The sequence below is a fragment of the Hemiscyllium ocellatum genome, chromosome 4 (assembly GCF_020745735.1).
Source record: "Hemiscyllium ocellatum isolate sHemOce1 chromosome 4, sHemOce1.pat.X.cur, whole genome shotgun sequence".
NCBI classification, from domain to species: Eukaryota; Metazoa; Chordata; class Chondrichthyes; order Orectolobiformes; family Hemiscylliidae; genus Hemiscyllium; species Hemiscyllium ocellatum.
The window spans coordinates 86,430,337-86,443,584 of record NC_083404.1 but is presented as its reverse complement, the minus strand read 5'-3'; the positions used below and the strand labels follow the sequence as shown (position 1 = coordinate 86,443,584).

The 13,248-nt window shown below is 41.2% G+C and overlaps 1 protein-coding gene across 3 annotated transcripts in view; it reads left to right on the top strand.

Moving 5' to 3' along the window:
* The window catches only part of trappc9 (trafficking protein particle complex subunit 9), a 607,852-nt gene that overhangs the window by 261,168 nt on the left and 333,436 nt on the right, over positions 1-13,248 (top strand). For all 3 annotated transcript variants that reach the window (XM_060823567.1, XM_060823563.1, XM_060823570.1), the window contains one exon: positions 2,219-2,369. In XM_060823567.1, coding sequence (XP_060679550.1) covers positions 2,219-2,369 — 151 coding nt within the window. The remainder of the gene's footprint in view (positions 1-2,218; positions 2,370-13,248) is intronic.

The window sequence follows — 13,248 nt, the reverse complement described above, 5'->3', positions numbered from 1 at the left end:
TTTAAGAATCAATGCCAGCAACTGATTTGGTTGAATTGTTCTAGCTGAGTGTCTTTGCCTTTATACTCTCTGTTCTCATACAAATTTTCACATTCCTGTAGTTACTGACACATCTCATTCATAGGCTCTGGAGACATTTTACAGTCCATAGATGATAAGATGTAGGAGCAGAAGGAGACTGTTATGTCCTCTAGGTCTGCTTTGCCATTCAGTAGCTGATCTGATAATTCTCACCTACATTTTCCTGCCTTTTCCCATAATCCTTGATTTCTTTACTGATTAAAATCTGTCTATCTCATCTTTAAATATACTTAAATAAAAGTCCATTCATGGATTACTCTGAGAGAAGTAGTTCTACCTCATCTAACAAGGTGACCTGTGATGCCTGTGGTCCTAGACTTGCCCACAAAGAATAACAACCTGTAACAAACCCCTAAGAATCTTTTGTGTTTCGAGAAGGACTCCTCTTACTGTTATAAACTGCAGTGAGTACAGGCCCAACCTACTTAACCACTCCTCCAGAAGAAAATGCCTCCAAACCTGGGACCAACTCAATGAACCTTGTCTGGGCTGCCTCCAATACCAATGTATCTCTCCTTAGATATGGAGACCCCAAAATTGTTAACAATATTCCAGGTATGGTCTAATCAGTGCCTTGTACAGTTGTACCAAGACTTCCCTATTTTTATGCTTTATTCCCTTTGAAATAAAGGCCAACATTGCAATTGCCTTCCCTATTAGCTGCTGAGCTTGTATGCTGGCTTTTTGCGATTGACACACAAGGACTCTCAAGTTTCTCTGCTTTCTGCAATTTTTCTCCAGTTAAATAATATTTAGCCCCACTATGCTTTTTGGCAAAGTGCGTATTGTCACATGTTCCCACATTATTTCCATCTGCCATGTTTTTTGCCAACTTGCTTAATTTATCTATATCCATTTGTATGCTCTGTTATGCTCACTACTTGCCTTAACACCACCTGTGTGTCATCTGCTGACTTGGTGATGGTACATTCACTTCTTTCATCTATTAATATGTCTTGTAAATAATTCTGACCCCAGTGTATGTTCACTTTGGCTTCTGTCATCATTTTTATATATTGAGATAAGTTCCTGCTGTTTATTTTGATAATACTTGCAAGTTTACCTGAAGCCTTATTTTCTTCTTTTAATTTTTTTGGTCATCTTTTATTGGTTTTGAAATGTTCCCAACCCTCTGGATTATCACTAATCTTTGCCATATTGCATGGTGTTTTTTGCACACACCAGAATTATATTCTGTGAGTCTCTGAAGATTCTGGACGATTTGCTCTGGTAATGCTGAGATGAGAAAATGCTTAAGTGGCTTTACAGCTGGTAGTTGTTTCATGAATTCTTTGAAAACTGAAGGAAACACCTTCAATTGTCACTTGATATTCTGACATGGCAAAATGGAGCATTATCAGGATACAATTGCCTGTATCCTGAAAAGCTGTAGTCCATTGCAGAACAAGATGCAGTGTGGCTTAGGGTTACCAGTATCAATATAGTGTGGCGCTGGAAAAAGCACAGCAGGTGAGGCAGCACCTGAGGAGCAAGAGAGTCGATATTTCAAGCATAACCCTGTTGACTGTCTTGCTTATCAACTGATGCCTGATCTGCTGTGCTTTTTCCAGCACCACATTTTATTGACTCGAACTTCTCTAGTTTCTGGGCGGTAGAATGAGGTATCGCATAGTGTTACCAGTCATACTAGAGCATTTATAAAGGTTGTCTGTTCTGTATTTGAGTACTGTCATGTACTAATTAATGTTTGGTCAATCCTGCTTTTAACTTGTTACAGTACAAACCTTAGCATTTGAAATGTTATCATGCACCACAGATAAGTCAAGCTTGTGAGATGTTTGTTTTGACAGACCTTAGCTCACATGCATTGCTTGTATTCGAGGCAGGCTTTTACTGTCTGCCCTTTGGGAACAATAATACTTGTAAAAATTGTATAATTATTGATTTTTTTTTCCCTGAATTAACATAAATAGGTAAACTTATGATCATGATTACAGAAGTCAGATGTATGCTGCCTTTTAGAGCCGTCAGCACCCATCCAATGGTCTAACTAAACAGGTTGTGAAAAGTATCTGCAAGGTTTCTAGATTTATGCCTGTAGACTTTCATGCAGTCAAATCTATCAAATGTCAATACAACTGTATTCTAAGTGAGTTTGATCTGTTATACTTTGCAGGATGGCCATACAAGTTGACAAGTTCAACTTTGAAGCACTTCCAGCATCTAGCAAAGTGCTGTGTAGTGAAAACCTAAAGCAAATTGAAGAGGAAAGACGTCATGCTCAGGCTGTTGAGATCAACAACAAATTAAACATCTGCTGGAAGATCATATCCTTTCTCAGTAATTTCCCTGTGCAAAACCATTTTTCTGTGAGTAATGCAACAAAATTGTGCATTATGTGTACTGAGCTGTGTTAGAAATATTAAGTGTGAGCTCTATGAAGTGCTGTCAGGAAAATTGTCCAAAAGAAAAGTAGCTGTCTGTGGTTGGCTGTTTGCTTTCAAGCCTTCAGCACATCTATTAAAAATATTGAGTTAGTAAGTAACCATTCATCTATTTTGGAAAAATAAATTGTTGTTTTCCCCTTAAAGACTGTGATTGGTCAAACATGCTCTTATTTTTTTCTTGGATCCGCAATCTGAGATGCATTAGCTATTCCCTACCATAGAGTCATAGAGATGTACAGCATGGAAACAGACCCTTCGGTCCAACCTGTCCATGCCGACCAGATATCCCAACCCAATCTAGTCCCACCTGCCAGCACCTGGCCCATATCCCTCCAAACCCTTCCTATTCATATACCCATCCAAATGCCTTTTAAATGTTGCAATTGTACCAGCCTTCACCACTTCCTCTGGCAGCTCATTCCATACATGTACCACCCTCTGTGTGAAAAAGTTGCCCCGTAGGTATGTTTTATATCTTTCTCCTCTCACCCTAAACCTATGCCCTCTAGTTCTGGACTCCCCGAACCCAGGGAAAAGACTTTGCCTATTTACCCTATCTGTGCCCCTCATAATGTTGTAAACCTCTAGAAGGCCACCCCTCAGCCTTCGACACTCCAGGGAAAACAGTCCCCTCCTGTTCAGCCTCTCCCCATAGCTCAAATCCTCCAACCCTGGCAACATCCTTGTAAATCTATTCTGAACCCTTTCAAGTTTCACAACATCTTTCCGATAGGAAGGAGACCAGAATTGCATGTAATATTCCAACGGTGGCCGAACCAATGTCCTGTACAGCTGCAACATGACCTCCCAACTTCTGTACTCAATACTCTGATCAATAAAAGAAATCATACCAAACGCCGCCTTCACTATCCTATCTACCTGCGACTCCACTTTCAAGGAGCTATGAACCTGCACTCCAAGGTCTCTTTGTTCAGCAACACTCCTTAGGACCTTACCATTAAGTGTACAAAATCATGCTCTGATTTGCTTTCCTAAAATGCAGCATCTCTCATTTATCTGAATTAAACTCCGTCTGCCACTTCTCGGCCCATTGGCCCATCTGATCAAGATCCTGTTGTAGTCTGAGGTAACCCTCTTCGCGTCCACTATACCTCCAATTTTGGTGTCATCAGCAAACTTACTAACTGTACCTCTTATACTCGCATCTAAATCATTTATGTAAATGACAAAAAGTAGAGGACCCAGCACTGATCCTTGTGGCACTCCACTGGTCACAGGCCTCCAGTCTGAAAAACAGCCTTCCACTACCACCCTCTGTCTTCTTCCTTTGAGCCAGTTCTGTATCCAAATGGCTAGTTCACCCTGTATTCCCTGAGATCTAACCTTGCTAATCAGTCTCCCATGGGGAATCTTGTCGAACGCCTTACTGAAGTCCATATCGATCACATCTACCACTCTGCCAACTTCATTTCCAGTATGACATTCTTCTTTGCTCCCACTTTTGTTTCCTACTATACTCCTAAACAACAGGAACAGCTTCAAACTCCTGTGTTCTCGAGCAGGCTGTTTGATTTATTTTCATTCTGTTGTCGGATATAAACTCATCGACGTATGTTCTTAAATCTACCCCTGCACTTTGATTTTAAAAAATTCTATGTTTGAATTACTTAAACTTCTTAAATTTTAGCTTTATTTCCAGTTTTCTTTTTTCTTTCTAAATCCCTACGATGAGCTGCTACCTTTTAACTCTGTTCTCACTATTCTCTGTTTGAGGTTCGACACACAGCTTTTCATCCCCCGTCCGAAAAAAAACTACATTGGCTAAGCTTCGCAAGTAGCTTTGTGACAGTGGCTTGTTACCCCTTAATTTCTGAGGATTTACCATTGTAATTAATTATCTTGATCAGGCCTCAAATATCTCTCTATGCTCATTAAGCTGGAGGATATCTTGGCTCTTCCATTTATCCCAGTACCTTTAGTAATGAACAGCATTGGTCACTAACCAAACCTTGTGAGGCATCACTTTGCAACATTTGCCAGTCTGAGTAATTATTTTGAGCTATTCATTATTTTTCTGTATTGTTGCCAGCTTGGTACCATTCTGCTACATGTTGCTTAACTGTGTATTTTCTGAGCAAAGTAATGAAGAAGGGTTACACCCCAAACAACGACTTCTCCGCCTCCTGATGCTGCCTGGCTTGCTGTGTTCTACCAACTGCCTGTCTGTCTTAAGAGTTGAGAATAACAGAGGGAGATCTAGGATGATAGATGGAGGTTTGAGGAGTACACCTGTCAGTTTGAGGATAACGGTAGTCCAGCGTTCGAAGGCTTGCTGATGCTGATGGGTTATAGTGAATGATTCTTGGCCAAGGGTACACCAAGGGCAATGGAGCAATGTATCAGGCAAGTCTGTGACATCCCAATTGCATGCAAATTCTCTCCAGAATGAGGACCCTGCAGGATCTCTTATGATATGTTACTGAGGAAGTACTAGTACATTCAGGGTTTGTATCAGTCAGGCAGTTGCTGCTTGATGACAAGGAATGGTGTTCAAATATAATTGCTGAACTTTCACCCTATCGGATAAGAGGGTGCCTTCTTGTTTGTCTTTATGATGGGATTGGCTGGGGCTCCTGTCTCTGAATTTCAAATTGAATAGTCACCTCTATATTGTGCACAGCCAGTTGCTCTCCCTCTGAGTAGAGATGTGGCATACTTACAGTTTGCCATCTTCATCCTTGGCATGAGAAGATGATCCCGCCCAGAGAAAAGTTATATCACAGAAGTAGGCCATTTGGACTATCAGGTCAGTGTTGGCCAGTAAAGAGCTATCCAAGTGATTGGGGTAGGAAGGTACACCTACAATTTATGGAAAAATAAATCCTATTTTGCAGCTCTTCGTTCGTAGCCGTTTTGGATTATATCACTTCAAATGCATATTCAAATATTTTTCAAATTTGTGATGTATTTCAATGTCAACTTCCTTTTTGCCAGTCAATTCCAGATTCACACTCCTCTCTGCGAAAATAAGACCTTCTGCTCAAGTTACCTCTAATCCTTCTGAATACTTCATGTTTATGCCTTCTGATTCTTGATTTGTCTGCAAACAGAAAACAACCTTCATATCTACTCTTTCCAAGTTCTGTGATTTTATGAACCTCAAGTAAATCTCACCTTAATATCCTCTGTTCCAAAGACCGAATCCCAACCTAGCCAACCATTCCTTATTACTAAAAATTGTCTTCCTGAAAACAAAATCATGGTAAGTTTTCCCTTACCCTCCCCAGCAGAATTATATCCTTCCTAAAAATGACTGGAGTGCATACAGTCTCCTGTCCAACTGCTGTCTGCTATTGTCTAACTAGTGTTTTATAATATTTGGGTTTTAACCTCCCTACTCTATTCCTCAACCAATAAAGAAACATATCCTGAATGCCATTTTGGCTGTTTTATTTGCCTGTCCTGCTACCTTCAGGATACGTTCCCTCTTTTTACTGCTGCTGTGTGGATCATCTGTTTCTTTTCTTTTTTTCTTTTTTTCTTCTTCTCTCTACTTACCTCAGACGAGCTCAGTGGATTCCCAGTCTTGTGGAGGCGCAGTGCGGATTTGATGGACACTCGGCCTTGTGTAAGACCAGCACGGAATGTCTGCCTCCTCAGAGAAGACCAGTGTAACTTTCGAATTTTAACCTTTATTAATTCACTTTCCTAATTTATACCTAAGATTTTGTCCCTAAGTATCTTTGCACCTAAAATGGTGCCGGAAATGGCGACATTGTACACTTTTCACTGTCGTCGTGTATCCCTGTAGTTGTTTGCATGACAATAAACCTAATTCTAATTTGAAGAAAAGCTACTTTCCTCATAAGGTTTTGAATCTTTGGCATCTCTGCTCCAGTTGTGCACAAGCTCTGTGTAAGTAGATGTGAAGCTGGGATAACTAGGTTTTTGTTTTTCAGAGATATGGGGAGCGGGCAGTAAAGTGGAATTTAAGTCCAAAATCAGCCCTGGTCATGCAGACTCGATGGGGCATATGTGCTTTTCCTCTTCCTATTGGTTGTATTCTTATGATTCGTTAGTCTGCAACTATGTTCCAATATGATGTTACCTGGCGGGTCTCTCTAGCTTTTTATAATTAAAAAAAGGCTAATTAATTATTTAACATTTATACCATTTTGTGGTCATTATTTGTGAGGTTGTCATGTCTTCCCTAAGTCCTCCATCCCTATTGATGCTCAACAGTAAATGTCTCAACGTTCGGTGCTACTTTGAATGAAAGATCTGGACCATTACAAACAAGACCAAGAGCTTGACCCAAAGAAGAGTATTTTAAGGATAGAATGCTATTAGGCTTTGTTCAGGAAAAGAATTCCAGAGCCAAGACCACAAACAGTAAATGAACAGCTGCCAATCATGGAGTGAAGGAATAGGCAAATGAATAAATCACTCTCATAAGGGCAAGCGTTTGGTTGCTTTAACTCTAGAAAAGACACTGTGTGAGAGAGGGTACAGGCAGGAGAGGTTTAATTCACCTGGAAATTACAGATGTTTGAGGAGAGCACGAGAATAGTCAAATCTAGAACTAGTGAGATCTATGTGGCAGTTTGAGTGGCAATAAACTAAGAAAAGCAAAAAAGGTAGACATTGGTGGAGGTAGAAACAAGGCATCTCTGAGTGAAGCAGTATTGAAAATGCAGCTTAGGAGCAAATAGGACAAATGTGTGAAATGGAATTCGTAACAATGGTACAGAGCTTGTAGTGGGGTCAAGGTCAAAGATGTGGAACTTTGTTAGTGGGACTACATTACAACTAAATTGCAAAATGCTGATTTATAAGGGAGTAAAATGAAATTGGACAAAATTTTATTGACTTTATTTTAAGGACTAAAAAAAACCCTTCAAGTCTGCTGGGTATAAAGGAGCTTTCTTCTCAAAAAAGGGGGTTTGAGCCTCATTGATTCTGCACCTTGCTCAGACCATTTTTCCAAAGGCTGTATACTGCAGCTGACACAGAAAATTCCTAAAGCTACAGCACAAATCATCCAGCCACAGTTGAAGTCACAGTCACTGCTGTATGTCTTGACCATGCCATTACCAGAAAATGTGGGCCCAATACCTTTGTTTTACTTTCTGCTATTTACCAAATTCATCCCCTGAAATTTCTTTATGTTCTACTGAATTAATAATATTACATAAATGTAATACAATTTTAATGTTAAACCCTTGTAATTAATTCAGTTATGTAATTTGCAACAGTAAGTGTGACATTACTGCTGTTGATCTAGAAATGCATTGTAGAGTCATTGCTTCATAGAATCCTTACAGTGTGGGAAGCAGGGTCATTCAGCCCATAAAGCCCACAGACACCCTCCAGAAAGCATTCCATCCAGACCCACCACTCCTATCATATCCGTCTAACCCACATTTCCCATGGCTTCTCCAACTCACCTATAGATCCCTGGATACTATGGAGTAGCATGGCAAGTCCACCTAACCCCCACAAGTTTGGTATGTGGCAAGAAACAGGACCATTCGAAGGAAATCCATGCAGGTATAGGAAGAATGTCCAAACTCCACATAGACTTTCAGAGATGCCAGATCACTTCATCCAAAATTCATACATCAACATTCCACTCATTTTTTTTTCTTTCTCGATTAGAATCAATGAAATGTAGTAATCATATTTGATTAGTTTTATGTGCTTTAGAAGCATAACAGCAAGGTTAGTTAGCACATTGTATTTCAAATGCAGCAGTTGTTGTTAATTTGTTTCAGAAATTAAATGTGTGAATTCTGTTCATTGAGATATGAAATGAAAAAACACATTGTGGATAAATGCTGCTGCATTTTGACAAGTATTACAAAATTCTATTAGTATTGACATTTCAATGGGCGAGCCATCCTATTTATTGTAACGACAATCATGATTCTATTTATAGCTTTTAACACTGTAAGCATAAATAACTTTAAAGGCAAATTGCATGCAACACAAATGATATTGACATCTTTGATAGAAATTACAGCTTGTTTGCCCTATTACCTCAGCTACATGATTTAATTTCTCGAACTGGAGTTGATTTTTCTGGCTCAGCATAAACAATATTGTCATTTAATTACAAGAAATGTGATGATAGTTCAGCCCATTTTGTTTTGCACAAGTTATTAAACTTAAAATATTTATGAAGGATCTTGTATATTCCTTATGCATAATATAAAATTTAATATTTCTTTAATAATTTGTTAACTACTTGCCCATAAGGTTGGGCCACAAATACATTGTGTCTTTCACAATGTAGAATTGAAATTTTAATCGAATAGTTCTGAGAATAAAAGTTATACTCTTCTAATATTTGATGTGATTAGTTGTACAATAATGTTTTCTGCTGTCCAGTAATTTCAAACAGTTTACTTCTACCCGTATTGTTTTTATTACAACTGTGCATGTAATTTTGAACATGATTGCATGACCTTCCATAGGAGTTTTCTGCTCCCCATTTCTGAATAGTAATGTGCAGTGTTCATATTGAAAGTGATTAATGTTGGTCTTCAAAGAACCCCAGATGGAATCCCAGGAGTAAAACCCATGCTGATAATTCCTTTTTTTGGCCATGCTGGACACAGATTTAAGACATTCTAAAATTCAATAACTTGAAAATCATATGACTCCAGGTTAGAGTCATAGAACATAGAACAATACAGCACAGAACAGGCCCTTCGCCCCTCAATGTTGTGCCAACCTGTGAAGCCTATCCCCCTACACTGTGCCATCGTCATCCTTGTGCTTATCCAAGGATTGTTTAAATCTCCTGAATGTGGCTGAGTTAACTACATTGGCAGGCAGGGCATTCCACACTCTTACCACACTCTGAGTAAAGAACCTGCCTCTGACATCTGTCTTAAATCTATCAGCCCTCAATTTGTACCTCTGCCCCCTCATATAAGCTAACGTCATCATCTGAGGAAAAAGACTTTCACTGTCTACCTTATCTAATTCTCTGATCATCTTGTATGTCTCTATCGAATCCCCTCTTAGCCTCCTTCTTTCCAATGAGAACAGACCCAAGTCTCTCAGCTTTTCCTCATAAGACCTTGCCTCCAGACCAGGCAATATCCTGGTAAATCTCCTCTGCACCTTTTCCAATGTTTCCACATCCTCCTTGTAATGGGGGTGACCAGAACTGTACACAATATTCCAAGTGCGGCTGCACTAACATTTTGTATAGTTGCAGCATGACATCACTGCTCCGGAACTGAATCCCTCAATCAGTAAAATCTAACACACCACGTGTCTCCTTAACAGCACTGGGTGGCAACTTTCATGGATCTAGGTACATGGACACCAAGATGCCTCTGCACATCCACACTACTGAGAATCTTTCCATTGACCAATCACCTCACATGTATCTGCATTGAACTCCATTTGCCACATCTCAGCCCAATTCTGCAGTTTATCCAAGTCCTTCTGCAACACACTTCCACACTGTCCACTACCCCACTGACTTTAGTGTCATCTGCAACCCATTCACCTATGCCTGCGTCCAAATCATTTATAAAAATGGCAAACGGCTGTGGTCCCAAAACAGATCCTTGTGGCGCACCATTACATCTGGACTCCAGGCTGAATATTTTCCATTAACCACCACTTGCTGCCTTCTTACAGAAAGCCAGTTTTTAATCTAAACTGCAGAAAAATCACCCTCAAATCCATGCATTTTCTCCAAAAGCCTATCATGTGGAACCTTATCAAAGGCTTTACTAAAATCCATGTACTCCGCATCAACTGTCCTACCCACATTCATATGCTTGGTCACCTTCTCAAAAAACTCAGAGGTTTGTGCGACATGACCTATCCTTGACAAAATCATGTTGACTATCTCCAATCAAATTGTTGCTTGCTTGATGATTATAAATCCTATCTCTTATAATCCTTTCCAAAACTTTTCCTACAACAGACGTAAGACTCCCCGGTCTATAATTACTTGGGTCATCTCTACTGCCCTCCTTGAACAAAGGTACACCATTTGCAATCCTCCAATCTTCTGGTACTAAACCTGTAGACAATGACGACTCAAAGATCAAGGCCAAAGGCTCCATCATCTCCTCCCTAGCTTCCCAGAGAATCCTCTGATAAATCCCATCCAGCCCAGGGGGACTAGTCTACTTTCGCTCCTTCTAGAATTGATTCATCTCCTCCGTACTAACCTTGATCCTCTCATGTCTAATATATTGTCTCATTCTTCTCCTCTACAATATTCTCCTTTTCCCAAGAGAAAACAGATGAGAAATATTCGTTTTGCACCTCTCCGATCTCCACAGGGTCCACACACAACTTCCCACTTCTGTCTTTGACTGGCCCTCTCCCTACCCGAGTCTTCCTTTTATTCCTTACATACCTATAGAAAGCTTTAGGGTTCTCCTTTATTCTACCTGCTAAAGACTGCTCATGTCCTCTCATTGCTCTTCTTAACCCTCTATTTAAATCCTTCCTATCTAATCTGTAAGTCTCCATCGCCTCACCTCGTCTCAATGTCACATAAGCCTCCTCCTTTCGCTAACAAGAGATACAATTTCTGTAGTAAGTCACGGTTCCCTTACCTTATCACTGCTTACCTGCCTGCCTGACATGGACATACATATCAAGGACATGCAATATCTGTTCCTTAAACCAGTTCCACATTTCAATTGCCCACATTCCCTGCATTTTGCTACCCCATTCTATGTCTCCTCAGTCTTGTCTAATTGCATTATAATTGCCCTTGCCCCATCGATAACTCTTCTCTGTGACATGTACCTATCCCTTTCCACTGCTAAATTAAGCATAATTGAATTATGGTCACTCTCTCCACAGTGCTCATTTACCACTAAATCAAACACCTGTCTTGGTGCATTACCAAACACCAGATCCAGTGTGGCCTCCCCTCTTGTCGGTCCTTCGGCATACTGTGTCAGGCAACCCTCCTACGCACATTGGACAAAAAGTGATCCATCCGGACGTACTAGAGTTATAGCATTTCCAGTCAATGTTGGGGAAGTTAAAGTCCCCTACAATGACCACGCTGTTCTTTTCACTCCTACCCAGAATCGTTTTGCCAATCCTCTCCTCCACATTCCTGGAACTCTGTGGAGGCATATAAAAAACTCCCAGCAGTGTGACCTCTTCTCTCTCGTTTCTAACCTCAGCCCATTCTACCTCAGTAGACGAGTTCTCGTCAAAACTACTTTCAGCCACCGTTATTTTGTCCTTGACTAACAAGGCCACACCTTCCCTCTTTTACTGTTTTCCCTGTTTTTAATGAAAGATGTACACCCTGGAACTTGCAACATCCATTCCTGACCCTGCTCTATCCATGTCTCTGAAATGGCCACAAAATCGAAGTCCCAGATACCTATCCATGCTACAAGCTCCACCTACCTTATTTTGGATACTTCTGGCATTGAAGTAGACACACCTCAAACCAACTTGCAGTCTGCCAGCACATTCCTGTGACCATGATATCCTGTCCATGCCCTCCCTACTCTCAACCTCCTGTGCACCGGAACTGCACCTCCCTACTCTCAACCTCCTGTGCACCAGAACTGCACCTCAGGTCCCCATCTCCCTGCTGAGCTAGTTTAAACCCACCCGAATAGCACCAGCAAGTTTCCCGCTCAGGATATTAGTATCCTTCTGGTTCAAACAAAGACCATCCTGTTTGTAGAGGTCTCACCTTCCCCAGAATGAGCCCCAATTATCCATGTACCTGAAACCCTCCCTCCTGCACCATCCTTGCAGCTGCGTATTCAGCTGATATCTCTCCCTATTCCATGCCTTTCTATCACGTGGCATGGGTGACAAACCAGAGATAATAACTCTGCTTTAGCTCTCAGCTTCCACCCAAGCTCCCTGAAATCCTGCCTTACATCCCTCTCCCTCTTTCTATGCCATCATACCTACGTAGACCCTTCAGGACCCCAAAGACACAATCTAAGACATCACGGACCCTAACACCTGGAGGCAACACACAAACCATGAGTCTCGTTTGTTCTCAACAAACCTCCTATCTGACCCTCTAATGATTGAGTCCACAAAGACTTAACACTCTCCTCCTTTCTCTCCTTCCCTTCTGTGCAACAGGGACAGGCTCTGTGCCAGAGACCTGCACCCCATTGCATACCCTTGGTAAATTATGAAGTTGTTCCCCCCCCCCCCCCCCGCCCCAACAGTATCCAAAACAGTATATTTGTTTTGCAGAGGAATAACCACAGGGACCCCTGCACTGACTTTTCTTTTCCCCCCTCCTTCTAACAGTTACCCAGCTTGCTTTGTGCCGAGGAGAATTGCTTCCCTGTAACTCTTATCTATCACAGCCTCTGCCTCCTGAATGATCCAAAGTTCAACCAGCTCCTCCTGCTCCAGTTTTGTAACACGGTCTTGGAGAAGTGAAAGTTGGGTGCACTTCCTGCAGATGTACTTGGATGGGACACTAACGACATCCCTCACCTCAAACATCATGCAGGAGGAACATTTCTCTCCCTGCACTGTCATTCCTGCTAGTCCCCTTGTCAGAATGGGGAAAAAAAAAGAAGCTTACTTGATATGTCCCTGGTGTTTAAGGTTAGAGGAGGTGGTTGGTGGGAGGCCTACAAAGGTAGGGTCTCTGGTTTACAAAGCACTCACTTGTATAGCTGGGCGGAAATAAAAAGTCACTCCTTTCCCAGAAACCTCTGCTCTCCGATGTCAGATGTAAAGACTCGAATGAGTGATCCACCACTCTCGGAAGACCCTGGTCCAAGCTCCCGCACCTAGAGTCCAGCAGGTT